The sequence below is a fragment of the Xiphophorus hellerii genome, chromosome 22 (assembly GCF_003331165.1).
Source record: "Xiphophorus hellerii strain 12219 chromosome 22, Xiphophorus_hellerii-4.1, whole genome shotgun sequence".
Classification (NCBI taxonomy): domain Eukaryota; kingdom Metazoa; phylum Chordata; class Actinopteri; order Cyprinodontiformes; family Poeciliidae; genus Xiphophorus; species Xiphophorus hellerii.
Window position 1 is genome coordinate 6,150,168 of NC_045693.1, and position 19,067 is coordinate 6,169,234.

At 37.6% G+C, this 19,067-nt stretch overlaps 1 protein-coding gene across 2 annotated transcripts in view; it reads right to left on the bottom strand.

Annotated features, from left to right (window-relative positions):
- Positions 1-3,815: 3,815 nt before the first annotated feature.
- Positions 3,816-19,067, bottom strand: part of plekhh2 (pleckstrin homology domain containing, family H (with MyTH4 domain) member 2) — a 33,670-nt gene continuing 18,418 nt past the window's right edge. For both annotated transcript variants that reach the window (XM_032553850.1, XM_032553851.1), the window contains exons 13-30: positions 18,903-19,016; positions 17,372-17,458; positions 17,139-17,297; positions 16,573-16,653; positions 15,317-15,496; positions 15,095-15,203; positions 14,120-14,232; positions 13,587-13,766; positions 13,028-13,125; positions 11,311-11,488; positions 10,775-10,930; positions 8,827-8,924; positions 8,587-8,728; positions 7,435-7,571; positions 7,215-7,344; positions 6,444-6,530; positions 6,146-6,283; positions 3,816-4,857 (exon numbers count right to left, since the gene is read on the bottom strand). In XM_032553850.1, coding sequence (XP_032409741.1) covers positions 4,672-4,857; positions 6,146-6,283; positions 6,444-6,530; positions 7,215-7,344; positions 7,435-7,571; positions 8,587-8,728; positions 8,827-8,924; positions 10,775-10,930; positions 11,311-11,488; positions 13,028-13,125; positions 13,587-13,766; positions 14,120-14,232; positions 15,095-15,203; positions 15,317-15,496; positions 16,573-16,653; positions 17,139-17,297; positions 17,372-17,458; positions 18,903-19,016 — 2,373 coding nt within the window. In that variant the 3' untranslated portion in view covers positions 3,816-4,671. The remainder of the gene's footprint in view (positions 4,858-6,145; positions 6,284-6,443; positions 6,531-7,214; positions 7,345-7,434; positions 7,572-8,586; positions 8,729-8,826; positions 8,925-10,774; positions 10,931-11,310; positions 11,489-13,027; positions 13,126-13,586; positions 13,767-14,119; positions 14,233-15,094; positions 15,204-15,316; positions 15,497-16,572; positions 16,654-17,138; positions 17,298-17,371; positions 17,459-18,902; positions 19,017-19,067) is intronic.

Genomic DNA, 19,067 nt, shown 5'->3' on the forward strand with positions numbered 1-19,067 from the left:
ATTCAACTTCTCACTGCAAGCTAAGCAAGGTTGGTGTCATTAACTAACTCACTCACTCTTTGGTTACCTAGCAACAACCTGTGGAGTAACCAGCTGGCGCAGCAACAGTTTAAGGTTTTGACACCATGACTCATAACTGCTTAAAAATAAATAACTGACCTAAAAAGCAACGTCTCAGTCAAATACTTAGAAATACATTTCTACAAAAATTGCTCTTTTTGTTTATTATTACATCTCTTCGCTGATGATAAAATGTTATATTCCTATTCTGTGCATAAACAGTTACATCTTCAGTGTACTTTGACTTCATCCAATCTGATCTATCTAAGCTCCAATTGATTGCACATGCTGACAAAATAAATAACATGTTGATTGGACTATTGACAATCTTTCTATATAAAACTGAAACTGGTTCCACACTCATTAATGTCCAAATTATGAATAATATCAATCATATTTGCCACATCACAAATTGATATTTCACAGATTAATGGTTTGGTTCTTACAAATAAATCAGAAAGCACATTTTCCCTAGATGCAGAACAACTTTGAATTCAGGTTAAACTGGACCTGAGGTATTTAAACTGTTTACAGTGACAAACAAAGTCCTATGTTTGGTATTCTGCTTTAAAGAACATGTATTCCATCAAGAATACTCAATTTCTTACAGATTATAATACAGAACCAGTCTAAGGTATAGCCCAGACACCACAACTGCAATACTCTCACTTTAAAAAAACTAATTTGAGCTTTACGTTTCATTCTCTGTGAAACCTAAAGACAATAAGACTCGCCCATACAAGACTGTGCCCGCACAGTCTTTGACACAAGTGAGTCAACCGATTCCAGTTATTCTCTTACTCAGAAAGGCCTGAAGGCAGTAGGGGATTAAAGTTTACCGCTCTGCTGGCTGTTCAGTAACTAGGCACACAAAACAAAACCTACTCTACACTTTGGATATAACCAGCTCAGCAAACCTGAATCTCTTATGGTTTAGAAAACAGCCGCATACCGCTTATGCTGAACAAGTGTCTACATTTTATTTCCTGCTTTCATTTGGTTTCACTTCCTGTTGAGGGACTGCACCCTATAGCTCATGTCAAAGTCCTTAGTGCTTTGTGATGATCACTTTTTCAATAACACAAGACCCAGGGAAAAAGTTAAAGGAAAAGCATAGTCTTCAAGGAGAAAAATAAATGTTTTCTAACTTTAACTCTGAACAAAATGACCATTCTGTTGTTCCTGAAGCATATTCTGAGCAGATACTGCAGCAGATAATTGAATATTTCACCAAACACCTTTCACATGAAGACATAAGAACCTAACTTCGTACAAAAGTTCCCAGGGGCTGGTTAAAAAAAAAAGAGTTAGCAACTGGTAAATTCAAGATGACAGCCATTTTTCAAGCCAGCCAACATAAGAAAAACAGAATTTTGCACTAAAATCACTAATTAGACTAATGTATTTGGTGTCACATTTTTAACTGCAGAAAAAACATTTTTGGTTGATATTGTTCAAAATGGCTGCCAATGTTGTAATGAAAAATATGTCTTCCATAAAATTGGCAGTAGTTATTACCAGAAGTGAACACAGCTAACCAAAAAGTTAGGTCCACTAATTCCTAATTCACTAAACAAGAATGCTTGTAAATAAACAAGAAATTAGCAGAAGCTAACACCAAACCGCTACATTTTGGCACTCCTAATGCTAAACCGCTACACATGTAAATAATTAAGCTAACGCTACATTGCTAAAAACATTTTAAAAATTGCATGAGCTATCTCCAAATTGCTAAAGACATGAAAAATTTGCAGAAGCTAACGTTAACCATTAAGACAACTCCTTTAGAGTCCATTTCATACATTTTCATCTCCTACCAGTTGGTGTGAGATTCACAGACAGCAAAGTCCTTTCAGTTTCGGTATCTGATTTAGCTACATATATTACTTTGGATTTGTATGCAGAGCATTATCATATGTTGCACACTTTATAATAGATCAGTATGGTTTTGAGGCTTTCTTTAATGAAGACAACTGTTAACAGCCGTTACATCTCTGAATTTCTGTTGGGCTGCTTCATGTAAACAAATATTTACAACCTGGCTTAAAAAACTAATTATTAATAAATATTGTTCAGATAACTTATTCTACCTTAATTCACTTCTTCGAGTACACTAATTATAGCTGCACTATTCTGTACCTCAACATCAACTGTAACGGTTCAATCATAAGCTGCTAGCTAGCTTACTGAAACTATAATATGTAACTAGGCCTGTCACGATAGCAAATTTTGCTGAGCGATTAATTGTCTCAAAAATTATTGCGATAAACGATAATATTGTTTGAAGACCTTTTTACACTGATTTAATGGAAATGACGTAATAATGCATGCAATTTCTTGCCAAAGATGGATACACTTTATTTTCAAAAGAATATTTAACACTGGAGCTGATAAACAAAATAAGCAAAACAACCAAAAACAAAAATAAGATGGTCTCCATTAACAAAAAACGCACTTGAAAAAAAAACTTAAACAACATAAAGTAAAAGTGGAAATAAATACTGCATTCAACCTAAAGACTGCAGATTATGAAGTTATTATGTTGCCCTTCAGTAATCATTAGATTTAAATAGAGAAGATGGGCACATCGACTACCTGATGCAATAGTTCACACTACATGATTTTTTGCTCCTATTTTTCCCCTTACGACAATCTTATAAAGTTGGTCTTTCTGTGTTACGGTAGATCGTCGTTGCCGCTCCGATCTAAATCACACCTGTTGAATGTGACAGGTAGCCAATCAGAAAGCGCAGATTCTCCTTCGCGGTTTCTGAGGGGAAATTGAGGGGAATCCCAAACAGCTGACACGGCGCAACCCGAAGTCCAGCGGACATTGGAGATGATATGTGGAAACAACATTAATGTTTATTCAAATATGCAAAGAATATAGAAATGACAAGGGAAGGAGTTGGAGCGAAATTGGGTCAGTGGAGAGCACCGGAGTTGAGCCTTTTTTTCATTCAGTGTCATTAACAGAAAGAAAAAAAGGCCGGAAGAGACGATAATGCCGATAATTAAAATGACGTCGATAGTTTTAATTTATCGTACGATTAATTGATTTATCGTTTATGGCGACAGGCCTATATGTAACTATTACACACTCAGCAATAAACGGCCAACTTTCCCTACATTAGTATGGACTTCTACAATACCTGTACATTACTATAATTGAATTAATTTATATTTACCTGTTAGCACATATGAGAGCAACTCAATGCTAATCACCGGCCGTTAGAGCTGAATTTCCGTTGGAGTGTTCTGTGTTCGATACGCCCTCTGATGGCGAACTGCTGCAACTACATGATTACTCCCAGGCTTACAGCTCGATGAATCATTTCTACAGTAAAACAGAACAATCTTCAACTTAAATTAAATAAATGAAGGAATTCTGTCACACAAAAACAAATGATGTGACATAAAGTTCATTCAAGTCATGAAAATCAGTACCATTTTATGGCAATAATTGGTTTAAAAGGCTCAGAAATGGTGGCCATCTTGACAATTGGCCAAATTCAACTGGTTGATGGGAAATATGAAAAACATACAAGTAAGCGTCCAAATGTTTAAGCAAGTAAGCATCCGAATGCTTAAGCTTGCATCTACACTTCAAAGATTTTTACAGTAATATGCTGCACTAAGAACTGTTCTAGTAGTTCTGAAGTTGAGCTGTTGGGAAGAATAAAATGTCCTTCCCAGAAAGAACTTTGCTTTTGTTCTTGAAGCCTGGAGTAAAAAAAACAAAACAAACTCTGTTCTTTAATTCAATGATAAAAACAAACTTTATTTATCCCAACTCATAAACTCACATCATCCATGTATTTTCAAGGAGTCGTGGATGATGATGATGATGATGTGGGCAGGTTTGGTAAGAAATCTGGGCAGAGAGATGCTGGAGTAGGGGATAAGATCCTTATCACTGATGAGATGGTTTGAACTTCCTCCTTCTGCTCTTTGGTCCAGCTCTGCATCCATAAAACCTCATTGTTGACTCTAATTAGCGTTACTCAACTGCTCTCGGTTGTAAAAACAATACCTTGTTGCAACAGTAATACAACATAACAAAGCTATTCCAACATGTTGCCGTCATGAGCACAGAAATTTTAGAAATTCTTGCAAAGGGTTTGTCACAAAGTATTAACTTAAATATTTTCTAATTTTTCTTCTGTAAAGCATGTGAAAACAGCTCTCTGGATAAAAAACATGATAAAAATCTTTATTGATTGGTAGACAGACGAGTTTTTTAATGCTTAGATTTAACTTTAGCTGCAATTGTTGCATCTTTCTTACCTGTATTCAAAACAAATAATAATAATAATAATAAAAATGGCAAAAACAGACTTTAAATAAAATTTTACTGAAGGAAATAAACCAAACTCACAGTGACTGATGAGCAGTTTAGGAACAATGTTAATAATAAATAGCATTACCTTCCTCATCACAAGCAAAAATGTACTTAGAATAGATGCTAAAATCTTTGCTAGCCAAGAGAGGTCTGGTTTCCACTTTTTAATATTAAAATATACCAAACAGATCACTTTTGCAGCATGAACTGAAGTGACGTTCTGTTTGCAGAAATAACGGAGTCGGAGCTTGTTTTTCTAGCTGAATGCGTCAGAGCAACGTGGGGGCCTTGCTCGGGCGTCCGAGCGCGGGCGGGGATTTGCTCCTCAGCTCTTTGCTCTTGAGGCTGACGGGCTGGGCCACCATCAGAGCCGGGGCGGACAGGTGGTGGGCGGCGGCCTTCTGCTGATGAGCGCTGTTGATGTAACTGGAGATGAGGAGGGTGATTTCCCTGATCTGTCCCACGAAAGCAAAACAGACACAAAAACAAAGTGGGGTAAATTGGCTGCTAGCTAAAATCTAACACATCTCTCTTTATTTGATTGCCATTTTTGCATCACTTAACTGAAATGGAACTTTTCAGATGATATTTCCCAGCAAATGTTTACATGCTTTCACAATGGCCATGACTTTAAGTGCATTTTCACACCTTATGGTCCGGTAAACTCGGTTCGACTGGGGACCAAAGTTGTAACATTTGTTAAATTTTCAGCTGCTGTGATTCACTTTCACACTGCAGTGTGTGAAAAAAAACGACTCTTTGAGAAACCAGTACCCCTCCTCGCCTGTGGTGGCGCTGCACCAAGAACCACAGAAAAGAAATGATACAAAAACCTTTGAAGGAGACATGAATACAACTTCCTTCTTCACAGAATGTAAACAAAAATGGAGTGGTATCAGATTTTAGAGATTGTAGAATTTCTCATTAGTCTTTGGTAAAAGACCAGGAACTATTTGTCCTGCTTCTCTAAAAATTTAGAGTTTTAGAGTCTGTATACTCCAGTTAACAATTAATCAATCACTAAACTAGTTGACGATCATTTTAATAATTTCTTTTAATGATTGTAAACATTGAGTTGGCCACGACCCCCACCCAACGTTTACACTCGCCCTTGAAAATGATACGCAATTATACAATGGCACAAATTTGAAAAGCAGAAATGGAGGCTCCAGCACAACCAACAAGAATGCAGCAAGTGGTTTCTGAACAGTAAGTCAACAACAATACATACAGAGGTAGAACCAGCTAACCAAATGTGCTGGAGCTCTGCTTGGGTTGCTAGGTAACGGGGCTGGGATCAGGTGGGGTTGCTAGGTAACGGTGTAGTGCTCATGGAATGTGACTTAACCATTGGGAGGTTTTTAAAACGGTTAATTTTCAGGACTCCAAAAATGTCTGGGTATGTTTTTAAGTACCAGTACTTAGGTTGTTTTTATAAGCAGTTAAGACCCAAATGGAAGTATAAAAATGGGCAAAATGTGAATTTTGCGTAATATGCATTAACGCCCACGGTGGAAACCATCTTCTGCAGTCTTCTGTATGTCCGCTATTGGAAGTTACAGCCAATCAGCGCCAAGAAAAATTAATTGCGCTCCAGGATTGGCTGCTTTGCTAAGGCCAAATAGCATTGTGTCAAGGTATTTCAGCTTTACAAGCTCCATTTTCTTTCAAATATTTTACAGAAAAATCAGGTGATAGGAAGATTCTCATGTGGTAAGATCATCCCAATAAATTATTGCTCACTTTGGAGGCGTCCATCGCAAACAGATGCTTCTCGGTAGGTTTGTCCTTGCCGATGTTTTGGCCCACCACCAGCATGAAGTCCTCTTTGCAGCCTCCAAACGTCATCAGGTTCTTGTAGGGATGGGTCACCAGCAGTTTCTGGTGACACACAGGTTAAACCGTTACCGACACCAGTCTTTGAGCGGACTTCAGAGCACATAAAGGTTTTATGTTTTTAGTGATAGGGCAATGGAGGCAGTGAGCACTCTGTAAACCAAAGTGTTTATGACTGCATGTCTGTTCCAGAAGAGCAGCTTACGATCGAGTTGTGCTCCAGAACGCTGATCCCGTCTTCATGCACCGCCAGCCAAACACTCTGACCCGACTCAGGGGAGGGAGTGGTAGTCTGAAAATGGAAATATTTACAAATGTGTGTATATACAAGTAATGGTTAATCTACTTGTATACCCACACATTTGATCTGTTTATTATTTTTATGATTAATTGATTAATAATTAGAAAGCAAAAGTAGATTTTTTTAATAATAGTAGATTTTTTAATAGAATTTGAACTGGGTGAATCTAAAAATGCCACTTGAAGAATGTAGGGTAGAACATATTTACAGACAGTGAAGGTTGTTCATCTTAAATGCAAAATTTATCATTTTTTTAATACAGTTTTGGCTTAATTACTGCTCTGAATATGTTGTTCTTTCAGCAAACGGCCATTTTTAGAGTGTGTATAGTCCAGTTAATTATTAATCCATTGCTAAATTAGTTGACGATTATCTCAATAATTGATTAATCATAATTGATCTGATTAATCACAATTAATTTGATTAATCGTTTCAGATTGATCTGAAACAGGGTGATTCAGCGTGCTGTTTGGAGTCAAACCAACCACAGCGCGTCAGCACAAACACCTCATACCAACTGTCAACCACAGTGGGGGAGGGGTGATGATGCGGGCTTGTTTTTCAGGCTCTGGAAACGGATTGGCTTCCATTCTAGATCCAAATGTGACGCCTGACAGCTCAATCTTGGCCCAAACTTGGCAAAGCTGCATTTGCCTCTCAGACAATTTCCCTCACCTCTGCCTGAAACAGCTTAGCACCAAAAAACGGCCATTTCCTGGCGACAGTCAGGTAGATCCGGACACACTCGGATGAACCGCGCCCCTTGAGGGAGACCCAGCGGGCCGACAGACGCTGCATCAGTTGCCTAAAACGGCACAAATATCATCATAAGGCCTTAAAATCAGATCTGAGATTGTATACAAGGACGAAAAGCAAACTGTTTTTGTGTTTTTACCTCTGTTGATCCTCAGATGAGGTTCTGCGGTAATGTTTAGGGTAGAATCTGTCCAACACTTGTTTTAAGCTCTGATTGGATTTACTTTGGGCCGATCCGGATGCAAACAAGGACCGTTCAAAATCTCCAAACTCCACCTGAAAACGAGAACAAACACAGCAGGTTGTTACACTTTCAAACCAGCATTGGCCTCTCAGATAAAAGTCTTAAACTTTTTACTGCATGAGTAGAATATCTGACAATTTAAACTTTTTATTTGACTATGCTTATTTGAAAAAAAAAATTGTCTTACAAAATACATTTTTGCAAAATTATTAGCATAAATTACATTTCCTACAAAATGAACAAAAGTGAATTTTATTTTTTTTTTGCACTTTAGGTTAAAAGCTTGTAGAAAGTCAAAACCTGCTGCAGCTAATGATCATTTTATTATTCTATCGATTATTCTGACAATTAATTGATTAATTGGATAAAAATGGGCAAATCTTTTCATTTTACCACTTAACCTTATTTCTTACAATATTAGAAATACTTTAAAATATGCAAATAAACAATTTAATTCCTTTTCACAATAAAAAATGTTTGATTGCATGAAATAATAAAGAACAGAAAAATACAAAAGATTTTTGCATTCTCTTAAAAGAATTAGTGACTTTTATTCAAAAGCAGTCTTGCGCTACCCAAATCTGCTTAAATTAATTTAATACATTTTGCTAAATGCAGCAAGTATTTTTAAAGTAAGACTGACTTAAATCCTGATTTAATTATTCAAAATTAATTAAACTATGTTAAATTTTTTCAGACTGATACCTAAAAAATTTGAAAATTATTTTTAATTGCAGATCCCAATTTTAAGTTTTGGATCTAAAAATAATTTACTCATCCTTTTTTAGCAACATATCTAAATACTTTTTTTTGTTTAATTGAAGTATGGCAGGCTTAGTTTATTGTTGAGTTGGTAAAAAAATATATATATTTTTTGACCATAGAGTCCTTTTGACTCAATGATTTTGGCCCATTTGACAATAAGTTTGGATACCCCTGTATAAGAAATAAATGCTTTTGCCAAATGTTTTTTTGGCTCAGTGATGCTTCATGAGATCTGCTGGAGTTCTGAGTTTAAAACCGACGAGAAAGAGCTTTTTATCAGACCTGGGCGAGCAGCGCTGCCATTTCCAGAGCCAGTTCCTTGTTGACAGGAAAGTGTCCGACTACGATGGCTTCATTAGTCTGGTAAGCTAGCAGCAACCTCTCCCTCTCCGACTCGCCTCTCATCTGGTGAGAAAAGTACAGCCTGGCGAGGGACAATGCAGAAAGATTAGAAAATTACTAATAATTATTCTTAATTTTTCACATTATAGCAAAGCAGAACTGAGAAATAAAACAAAGTACCTGTTCTTGTAGGTAAGACGAACCGTTCTGGTGTTTTCAGACTTCCCAGAGTGCTGCTCTTTGGACGCCTGCTCCCATTTGGAGAGAATGTCACAAATCTGCCAACAAAAATCCCATACAGCCCAGTGTTAGCATGTTAAACCAGACAATCTAATTTATTTGCATAGCATTTTCAGCAACAAGGCAGTTTAAGGTGCTTTGCAGATTGGCTGATGTAGTGAGGAGATATAGCTGATGGATTAACCTAGGGGGCACAGTGGAGTCCAATTACAATTTAATGCTATTGGGCTCTTTAGAAGTGAACAAATGTCATACATATCCAGTTTGGTGCAAATCGGATCGTGTGATTTAGAGACGACCGTATGGTTATGGTGAGGGATTGAAATTCACCATTTGGCCACGTCCACACGGTTCAGCCAGCAGTCAGCATTGACAGTGTTCATCATGTCATTTTATGTCAGATGGCACAAGATTAAACGCCCCTTCAGCATGCGCGAAAACTCGCCGTTTTGATAACTTTTAATCAACCATGCCTTATGATCAGACTGACAAAGTTTGAAGCCGATCGATCAAAATCCCTAGGAGGAGTTCAATCAAATGTGAAGGCTGTAAATGGCCAAAATGGGGTCAAAATGGAAACTTCAATCCAAAATGGCCGACTTCCTGTTCGACTTGCACTATGACATTAATTGTATTTTCTGTGCATCTTGGGGAGCTCTACAAGTGTGCCAAATTTCATGTCTCTACGATGAAGTAAGGTCAATGTGGAGGGTCTTTTGAAAATTGCTAGGTGGCGCTGTTGAGCCGTTTCTTGTGCGATTATTGCGACAACCATAAAATACGTAAATTTTTCACAGTCCTGATGCATCCGCCAAATTTGAGTTTTTGAATATGATAAAGCCCCCAAAAAGTCCCCTCTTCAGGGGGGCAGAATCGTAATAATAAACAGTATGAAAACAGTAAACCTTCGCAGCGCTTTGCTGCTCGGGCCTAAAAAAGCATCACACAGTCAACAATTGAGGAAAAACAGTAACAAACATTACATTTTGATGAGAGCCATCAGCAAAATCATCAATACACATAAAAAATGTTGATCAGTGTTTAATTGGTCTCTAAGCAGCTGGGTTTCTAGTTTTGATTTAAAGGATCTCAGTGTTTCTGCTTGTTACGTCCACAAAGGGCACAACATATTTGAGGACACGAAGACAAAAATGAGGATTCAAAAGTAATTTTTATTTTCAATTCTCTCGACCTTTTCTTTAAGATGAGCTTCTTTTGATCTTTCTGTGAAGAAAAAGAGAATTAAATCCTCGGTTCCCCGTGTCCCCAAAAAAAAGAAAACAAAAATCCCAAAGTATAAACAGAAAGTTGGACCTGATGAGCCGATCAAAAAGAACAAAACGGTACAGCAGGGGGCCAACCCTATACAGGGCCGTCGAAGCCCCTGCTAGTACCGGACTACAAGAAAAAAGAAACTACTGCTAAAGAAAAATCGAAAACAGGACAACCGGTCCCACCAGGTCAAAAATTACAACAAAAAAAAACATCAACCAAACAAACGGCTAACAAAAACTACCGTGTGGCAGGCTGGAGACGTGCGCACAGCGTCAGAACGCATCCTGGGTGTTGGTTGGGAGTGGGCGTCGCCTTTACCTGGCGCAACCCAGCCTATTTATAGGCTGTCCAACAGCGTCACAAATTAACGGACCAATTACAAGAAAGAATTATCAAAACTCCAAAGTATATTAAACAACAACAACAAAAATCATACAACTAACTTCTATACAAAATAATCCAAGTGAAAAAAAATAGACAGAAATAAATACAATGTGCCGGAGCACATAACACTGCTGTTTTGCAGTTTTCTGGAAGTTTGGTACAACAACAGCAGATCTTGAATGTGCTAAGCCGGAGGAAGCCAGACTCGTCCTGCGATTGAAAGACGCACCTTGATGCCTCCTGACAGGCAGTGCTCCAGTTCTCGTCCGGTGGGATCATCTGTGTACAGGCTGAAGCCGGAAAGTCCGGTTTTCCTCATCCCTGTGTCCTGGTTGAGGCGACTCTGGAACTCGTCCACAGTTGTTGAAGCATCAAAACTCACCACCTATACAGACAAGAACGAACGACAAGACAGATGATAAAAAAAGAGGTTTGGAAAACACAGAGAGACAGTGGTTCCTGAGCTTTGGAAGAAGTTCTCGTCTCAGGAAAGGAACTTATAAACTTAGCTTTTTCACATGCTATAAATTATGATATATGTAGCATAATGTAGCTACATATAGCTACGTTCACTTCAACCGTCAATATAAAACCACACTAGAAATATAAGGTCAATGGAACACAAAGTGGGATAAACAACAAGCTGGTGAGTTAATATCACTAATATCACCGGCACACAACCAAGTGAAACCTTGATTTGCGCCGGTTGTTGCTAGCCAGAGTCTTCAAGCCCAGAAAGTGAACCAAACACTCTGGTGCTCCTACCTGATAGGTGTTGTTGAGGAAGTGGACGGGGACGCTGAAAGGCAGAGAGTGGTGATACGGATTCCTCAGCAGGATGGACAGAATCTCCATTCGGGACGGCCGGGCCTGCCGCTCGCCCTTCTGCTGGGTCCGCTCCAGAGAGCGCTGGCAGTAGATGGCATACTTTCCCACCTCGGTCCTGGGAGGGAGATAAATCCTTCTTAAGCAAAACCTCTGACTCTTTTTTTTTTTAAGAAGTCATAATATTGCAAGAATAATATTGTAATATTACAAGAAAAAGCCATAAAATTATTTTTTAAAATAGTCATAATAATGATACAACAATAAAGTTCTAATAACATGAGATTAAATCATAATATTTTGAGAAGTCCTAATATGATAATAAAGTAATAGAATTACTAAAATAAATTTGTAATATTATGACATTATTCTCATAATACTATGACTTTATTATCAGATTATCTCAACTTCATTCCTGTATGGCTTTATTCTCATAATTTTATTGTCTTTATTATCTTAGCGTGGCCTTAATACACACAATTTGTACATTTTTTAAATTACCTTCTTCAGTTCGAGTCGGTTGCACATTTCTTTGAATATGAGTATGTTATTTTTAATAACTCTGCAGCATTATTTTTATGTTGTTACTGTACAGTCTCTCTCATCCTTATTTTTGTTTAGATTTTTACATTTATGTAGCTCTTCATGCTTCAGCCTTCCTGTTACTTTACACCTGAATGTCCCCAGTCAGGGACAATAAAATAATATTTCTATTCCATTCTATAATCTGGGGCTTTTTTGTATGTTGAACTTAGTTGATGGAAAACAAAACTAGCTTGATAGAAGAAGCTTAAATAACGAATGAATGAGAAGGGAACCATTTAAAACCGAATCATTGTTTGGTTCTGCCAGTTAATCATTAAAAGGAAGCGCAAGAAAGGGAAGCCAAGCACAGCTGACGGGAGCAGAACTTATAATGTTTGACTTCATGAGGAACTTTGCGTCAATATGTAACTTCCTCAACATTAATATACTATAGGTGAACATTCAAAAAGGCTCTGTTCAACAGGAGCAATGATTACTGTCATTTAATAAAGTAGAAAATATGCCCAGATGAATCTCATTTATCAGATTATAATGTATCTTTGGAAAATAAAAATCTTTAAGCAGGTATTAAATAAACCCACATTTCAGGGGGTTTTTTTCTTTTTAAATATTGATCTGATGAAATATTCAAATTTTAAATGTCATATTTTCATGGAAATTCATCATAATTAACAGAAATAAATACGTTGAAACATTAATCTGTGTGCAATAAATCTTTACAAGGTAGTTAGTGATAAAGTTCCTGAAATAAATTGACCTTTTGTGGATAGAGCCTCCACACTGGAACTGAAATATAACATGACAACCAAAAAATAAAAATAAAAACACAACTAAAACCATGGAAAAAACTAAATATGATCAGAAAGAAAATTATTGAGCTAATCGTAATTTTTCATTAATTAGTAATTAATTGATTCTGTGATTCTATTTTCTGTTTTTGCGACATTGTTGTGCACAGCGTTTTTCTCTTGTATTTGCGTTTTTGTGTTTTGGAGTTTGCACCATCCATGTTTTGCTTTGCGTTTGGGCCTGTAAAAAAAATAATTTTGTGTTTTGTCTTCCGTTTGTGGTTTTTCACGCCTCCGTGTCAGAGTCTCGGCTGTTTTCCCACCTGGAGTCTCCGTGTCTCTTCAGGTGAACCTGGAGCAGCCAGAGGAAAGGATGCCGCGGCAGAAACAATCCGACACACAGAGCCAGAAACTGCCAACCCTGCAGGGCGAAAAAACACACACAGAGGCCTTACACATTCAGCAGGGTCACATGACTGAGTCGTGGGATTTGTTAGTGAAATAAGAACAAAACATCCGAACAAAACTTTGAATGTAGGTGTGACCTAACCGGTTCTTTATGTGCACAAGGGAGATGATTCATTCTGCCTGTGAGTTTTTATTGTTTGGCTGGATGACACTATCATACTTTGGAATCTAATATGAAACACACCAAAGGTTTCCATGACTTCTGCCACCTGCTGATGACTGATAAGAAGAGATTCTAGTGGCACAAAAACAACAAAATTAAACATTTTCAGTGAAAAAGTTAAACTCTCTTAGTTTCAGTTGGATAAACAAAAATTGAAAAGCTTTAATTTGCTTCCTTTATTTCCCGCTCACGTTGAGTAGAGTGCCAGAATTAGTGCGCAACTGGCGCCATCTTGTGGCGAAAGCTCCAACCTGCAGAGGTCCTGCGTGGCTTTGTGGTTGCTTCATGTGGGTCTGCTTCATGAGCTGGCAAAAGAACTCGTTCTGAAGCTCTGGATGGGCCAGGCAGACCTGCAGGGCGCTCTGAGCCAGAGAGACGTGGTAGTCGATGGCCGGAGCATCGATGGCGACGTTGATGAAAAGCTGACAGGTCTGGGAGCAACAGACATGTTGGAAAACAAAGTTTTTATGGTGGTGAAGCTTGAACAGAAATGTGTAAATCATTAACTTCTAAGTGTTTGTGCACAACAATTAGTTTTCTTTTTTTCACTGCAAAAACACAAAATCTTAGCAACTATTTTTGATCTAGTTTCTGCAAATATCTTAGTAAACAGTAAACTAACACTTTTTCATCAATATCAAGAAATAATTGTCTTAAAAGAAGCTGTTATGTTGATAAGTTAATTGAAAGCTTTGTCTTCTTTCAAGCGTTTTAAGATATTTGCACTACAAACGAGACAAAAATGACCCAGCAGGATTTTGTGGTTTTGGAGTGTGTGGTGTACCTTGAAGAGTTTGACGGCTTCTGTCTGCAGGGCTTGTGATGGCAGAGTGGTGAGAGGAGAAGAGAGAGCCTCCTTCCTGAAACACAGCGTGGGATTTCTCCAGATCTGAGAATCTGAGGAGCAAGCAGAGAAAATTGTAACATTTGTTACATTTTCAGTTGGTGATGTTTGTCTTCACATTGCACTGTGTGAAATAAACGAAAGCTTTTAAAAAACCTGCTCCCCTCCTCACCTGTGGTGGCGCTGCACCAAGACCTACAGAAGGAAATGACATAAATGCATCTGACAAAGACACTGAGCTCAACTTCCTCCTTCCCAAAATGTCTGACCAAAGAACACTAATCATTTCTCCCACTAGCGCAAGATAATAGTGTTTGTTTTGGTTGTTTTCACCCAAAATGCCCTGCCCTGTATTTCACTTCCTGCTTTTGGTCTCTTGTCACATTTACACTAGCATGTGAAAATAGCTGCAAACAGACAACTGTACATCTTTGAAAAGCACAAGTAGAGTCTCCTTCACAGCCAACATGTTTGCAGCAAGTGGTTTCTGGATAGTAAGTCAACAACAAAACACTTGTCTTTTCCAGCAGCCATTGTGCAGCGCATACAGCGGTAAAACCAGTTGACCAAATGTGCTGGAACTCAGCTTGAGTTGCTAGGTAACGGGTGGAATTCTGCTGGGGTTGCTAGGTAACAGAGCAGTGTGACTCAACTGTTGGGAGGTTTTTGAAACAGTTCATTTTCCAGACACCAAAAAACATTAACTTATAGACAAAAGACGGCTGGGTGGTTTTATTAAGTGGTTGGACTGTTTTCAGAAGCAATAGAGACCCAAATGGAAGTATAAAAACATGCAATAGGGTCCCCTTTAAAATAAAACAAGGCCCATAATTTAAACAACATTCAGGCCCAGGATGAGTGGATGTTGCGACTGTAGCGTTTGCACTTGAAATCCATTTAATAAAAGTTGCTCACTTGCGTCTCCGTCCAGTTGGAAGAGTTTTCCCACCAGTTGTTCGAACTCGGTGCCAACTTTACCCACAGTGGTACCTGCTGCCACAGACAGATGGTACAGCCATGAATCCTAAAAATAAAAACAAAGAAACAAACACACATATTAACATCCTAAGAATATAAGCTCATATATTATTCCAAACTATTTAAATACTTAAATTTTGAGGAGTTTCAGATGCTGACCTTTTCATGGCGGGACTCGATTAGCAAGTATGTTGGGCTTTGCTCCTGAGGGTGGACAGCGATAGTAAAGGGAGCCGCCTCTAAGCTCCGCCCACAAGCTTTCAGTTCGTCATCTGACTCCTTTGACCCAGCCACCTCCTCGACCCGGGCCTCCCATAACTTAATCTGACCCAGAGGGAACTGGAAGCAGGCACAGTTTGGGTTAGACCACCAGACAACAAACATACATTTCCACGTTTTTATGTCTTGTGCAAGTACATACACAGATACACAAAACCACAAAATCTATTGGTCTAATTTCTAGTGCAAATATTTTATTATACTTGAAACAAGACAAAATTAACTTAAAGTAACTTATCAGCATAATATAGCAGCTTGTTTTAAGTCAATAATTTCTTAATGTTGATGATTGTTTCAGATTATTTCACTTGTAACATCAGAAAAATGTCTTGCTATAAGTGAAATAAGCTGCAAGTGGAACCAATACTTTTTTAGAAATCAATATTAAGATATTATTTATTTAAGCAAAGCTCCTCTATCTTGAGAAAAATGTTCTTGTAAGTTTGTTTTGTTTTTCAAGCGTACTAAGATATTTGTACAAGAAACTAGACAAAAAATATATTAATCATTTTATCATCTTTTGTCAGGGCTTGTAGTTTACTGTCATTAATCTTAACTCTAGGAATAATTCCTGTCGTATGTCATACTGGCTACATGCAGAAGTATAGATTACTTATACTTCTTACATTCATATTCTGTGCTATTGCGTTGCTATACTTTGTTTATTAAATGTATAAATCAGACAGAATATAACTATTCATAACTCAAGTTATTTTCTACGAAACAGAGTTTCATCTTAACCATATTATAGTTATCAAATTTGTCAAAATTGGTTTATTTATTCTTCAAATTCATTTGGTTTCTACTGGTTTTTATTGCTACATAAGTTCTGTTAAGCTGCTCTTGACTCTGACAGCTCCGCCCCCTTTTCTGTTGCCGTCTGCAGCTGTGTTTTCTTTGCAAGTATGCCAATTGATGCTGGACTAATGTTACCACCAACTTGATCTTCTTTCTTAGAATAAATACAGTGAATCTGAGAGTGTCTGATGTGAAGTCAACCTATTGAACCTGAGACGAATATATATGTTTAAGCTGGTGGTTCCCTGTTCTCCACAAGGTGCCCTTTTTTCCATTTGAGGCCCAAGCCCCCAGAATGTCTGTGTACGCCACTGATCTCGAGTGATGGAGAAGCAAACCTTGTCCTCTTGGCTGCGGAAGTAGTACAACGTCTTGCCGATCAGAGCACACGAGACCCGCTTTGAGTAGCCGTGCTTTACCTGGAATAGAAGAGTAAAAATCTAACATAAAAACAAATAATTTGGTAAATACACAAGTTGGTTTTCAAATTAGGATTAATATCCCATAAATTTATTTACATTTTGTTACATTACAGACACAAACTTTGAAGTGGATCCATTATGCAAAATTAACTTTTTTCATTTTGTACTTCCAATCGGGTCCCCATTAATTGTAGGTCATCAATTTAAGAGTTTGGCTTTAATAGAAACATGTCAATTTAATTGGCCGTGTCAGAGTTGGTTAATTTTGCAAAACTGCAATGGAAACACTTTTTTCGCATCACATGAGTCACATGATCAATAACCAAATGTTACTACTGTCAGAAACAACAAAGAAGAGGACAGGAAGCAGTTGTAGGACGATGTAATTTGATAATAAAAAAGTCAACAGGGCTATGAAATCTTATCCTTCATTTGTTCATTCCATGCAGAGTGTTGGAGTATGTGAGTAAATAGTTGCGGACCTTGATGAGAAGTCCCTTCATGATGGGACGGATGTCTGGCTGAGTGAACAGAGGACTGGCAGCTTTCAACCTCAGGACGCTCTGCAGGACGTGCAGCCACTCCTCCAGCAGGTTAGGAGAGTCCGCTTTCAGATAATACACATGCTTCCCCGTCATAATCTAGAGTATAAAAAACATAGAAACATTATGTTTTTGAGGACTGAAGTTAAAACCTTTCATTTAAACTCAAATACCTGAAGAACTTGCTTGCCGCCTCCACGGGTGATGCTGCTGCTCGCGTTCACTTCGATCTGGCCCTGAGGCTTTCTGATCACGTCGCTCTGTTGGAGAAAGAGTCAACTTTAGATATTTAAGATAATTAAAACACCAATAACACGTTTTTCTAACTAGATTATAGATGAATGGTTTAATAGGACGCATTAGGTTAAATAAAAACCACACAAAGCATTTTCTGATGAGAAGCAGTTTAAAAGGATAAAGCCAGAGTATATTTAAGTTTGATTTCTAGAAGGGAAACATTGTATTTATTTTAAAAATTCATGAAAGGAAAAAAAATTATCTCCAATGGGATTTTGCCAAAATAAGTCAAAGTCAGTCTTCTTTGAAGCTCCATTTTTCAGTCATATATTACAGTAGAAACAATAATCGAAGTTTAAACAAATCACCAATAGTCAAACTTTAACTGAATGAATTTACATGTTGATGCCTTTTATGGTTTTTACACAATCAGAGTTTGAATTTCGTAATATTTCTACATTTTAACCACAGACTGTTCAGCTTTGGGTAATGACATCACACTCTGGAAAATACTTTTTAGTTTAAACTCCCTTCATCCCCACACTTTTTTCATCTCATGCACACTTTATGCAGCAGAATATGGATATTTTGGTTGCCTTTCAGCCAGTATGTTTCACACTGATGTAAAGGCTTAAGGAGAGTTCACACCAACCTTCCCGTTTACAACCATTATAATTTTCCTCTCAAACATCCACTCAAAACTGGAAGTGAAGAGTCTCTTTAACTCGTCATATCTGCTAAATAAAACAATGTAGACACATAAAAATGTCTCTGTCTGGCACAATCTGAGTGCCAGATTCAAGATTTTTTTTTCCACTCTTACTTATAGTTGTCATATGTTGACTGTCTAAGTCTTAAATTCTTGCTTGTCTGTCTGATGAACTTCCAGCTTTCCCGCCAAAAGCAGGAATCACCATAGCAACCAGAGACAAAGCCTTTTCTAGGTCTCTGCTTGCTAAAACTCAGCAAGTTGGCTTTCAACCATAAACTAATAGAACACAATAGAGTGTAAATTCACTGAAAGGCTAAAAGAAAATTCCATAAAACTGGATTTACCTGAGACTTTCAAAATAAAGCTCATAGGTCTGCTTCACAATAAATAAATGCAAGTTTAACCCTGTCCTAACCACAATTATTACACAATTACACACTTCCAAATAGGCTTAGGAGATTGAAGTTGATGTACAGCAAACTGGTCAATTAAAATATTTGAGGCCCCTTTAAAAGTGATAATAAATGCCTGTTGCAATAGGCATTCAAATACGAGAACTTTTTGCTGCTTTTAAACATTTCTGTTTCAGTTATTTTTGTTTGGTGTTCATCCTTTTAGCATGCTTGCTTGTTTTTCTCGTCTTGACTAGAAAATAAAGAAATTATAGGGAATTTCTTAGTTAAACTAGTCGGTCCATAAACATCTAGCAAAGGAAGATATGTTTCACATATATTAATATTGAGGTTGTAACACACTGGTGACTTATAGTAGAGCAGTTCTCCATCTTTGAGGACGAACCAGCGTCTCTTCCAGGTCTTCTTCCACGTTTTAACCATTTTCAGCAGATAGCCTGACTTCTCCATTGGCTCCTAAGACACACAACAGTTTAAAAACTACATTCTGCAAAAGTACATCTCAAA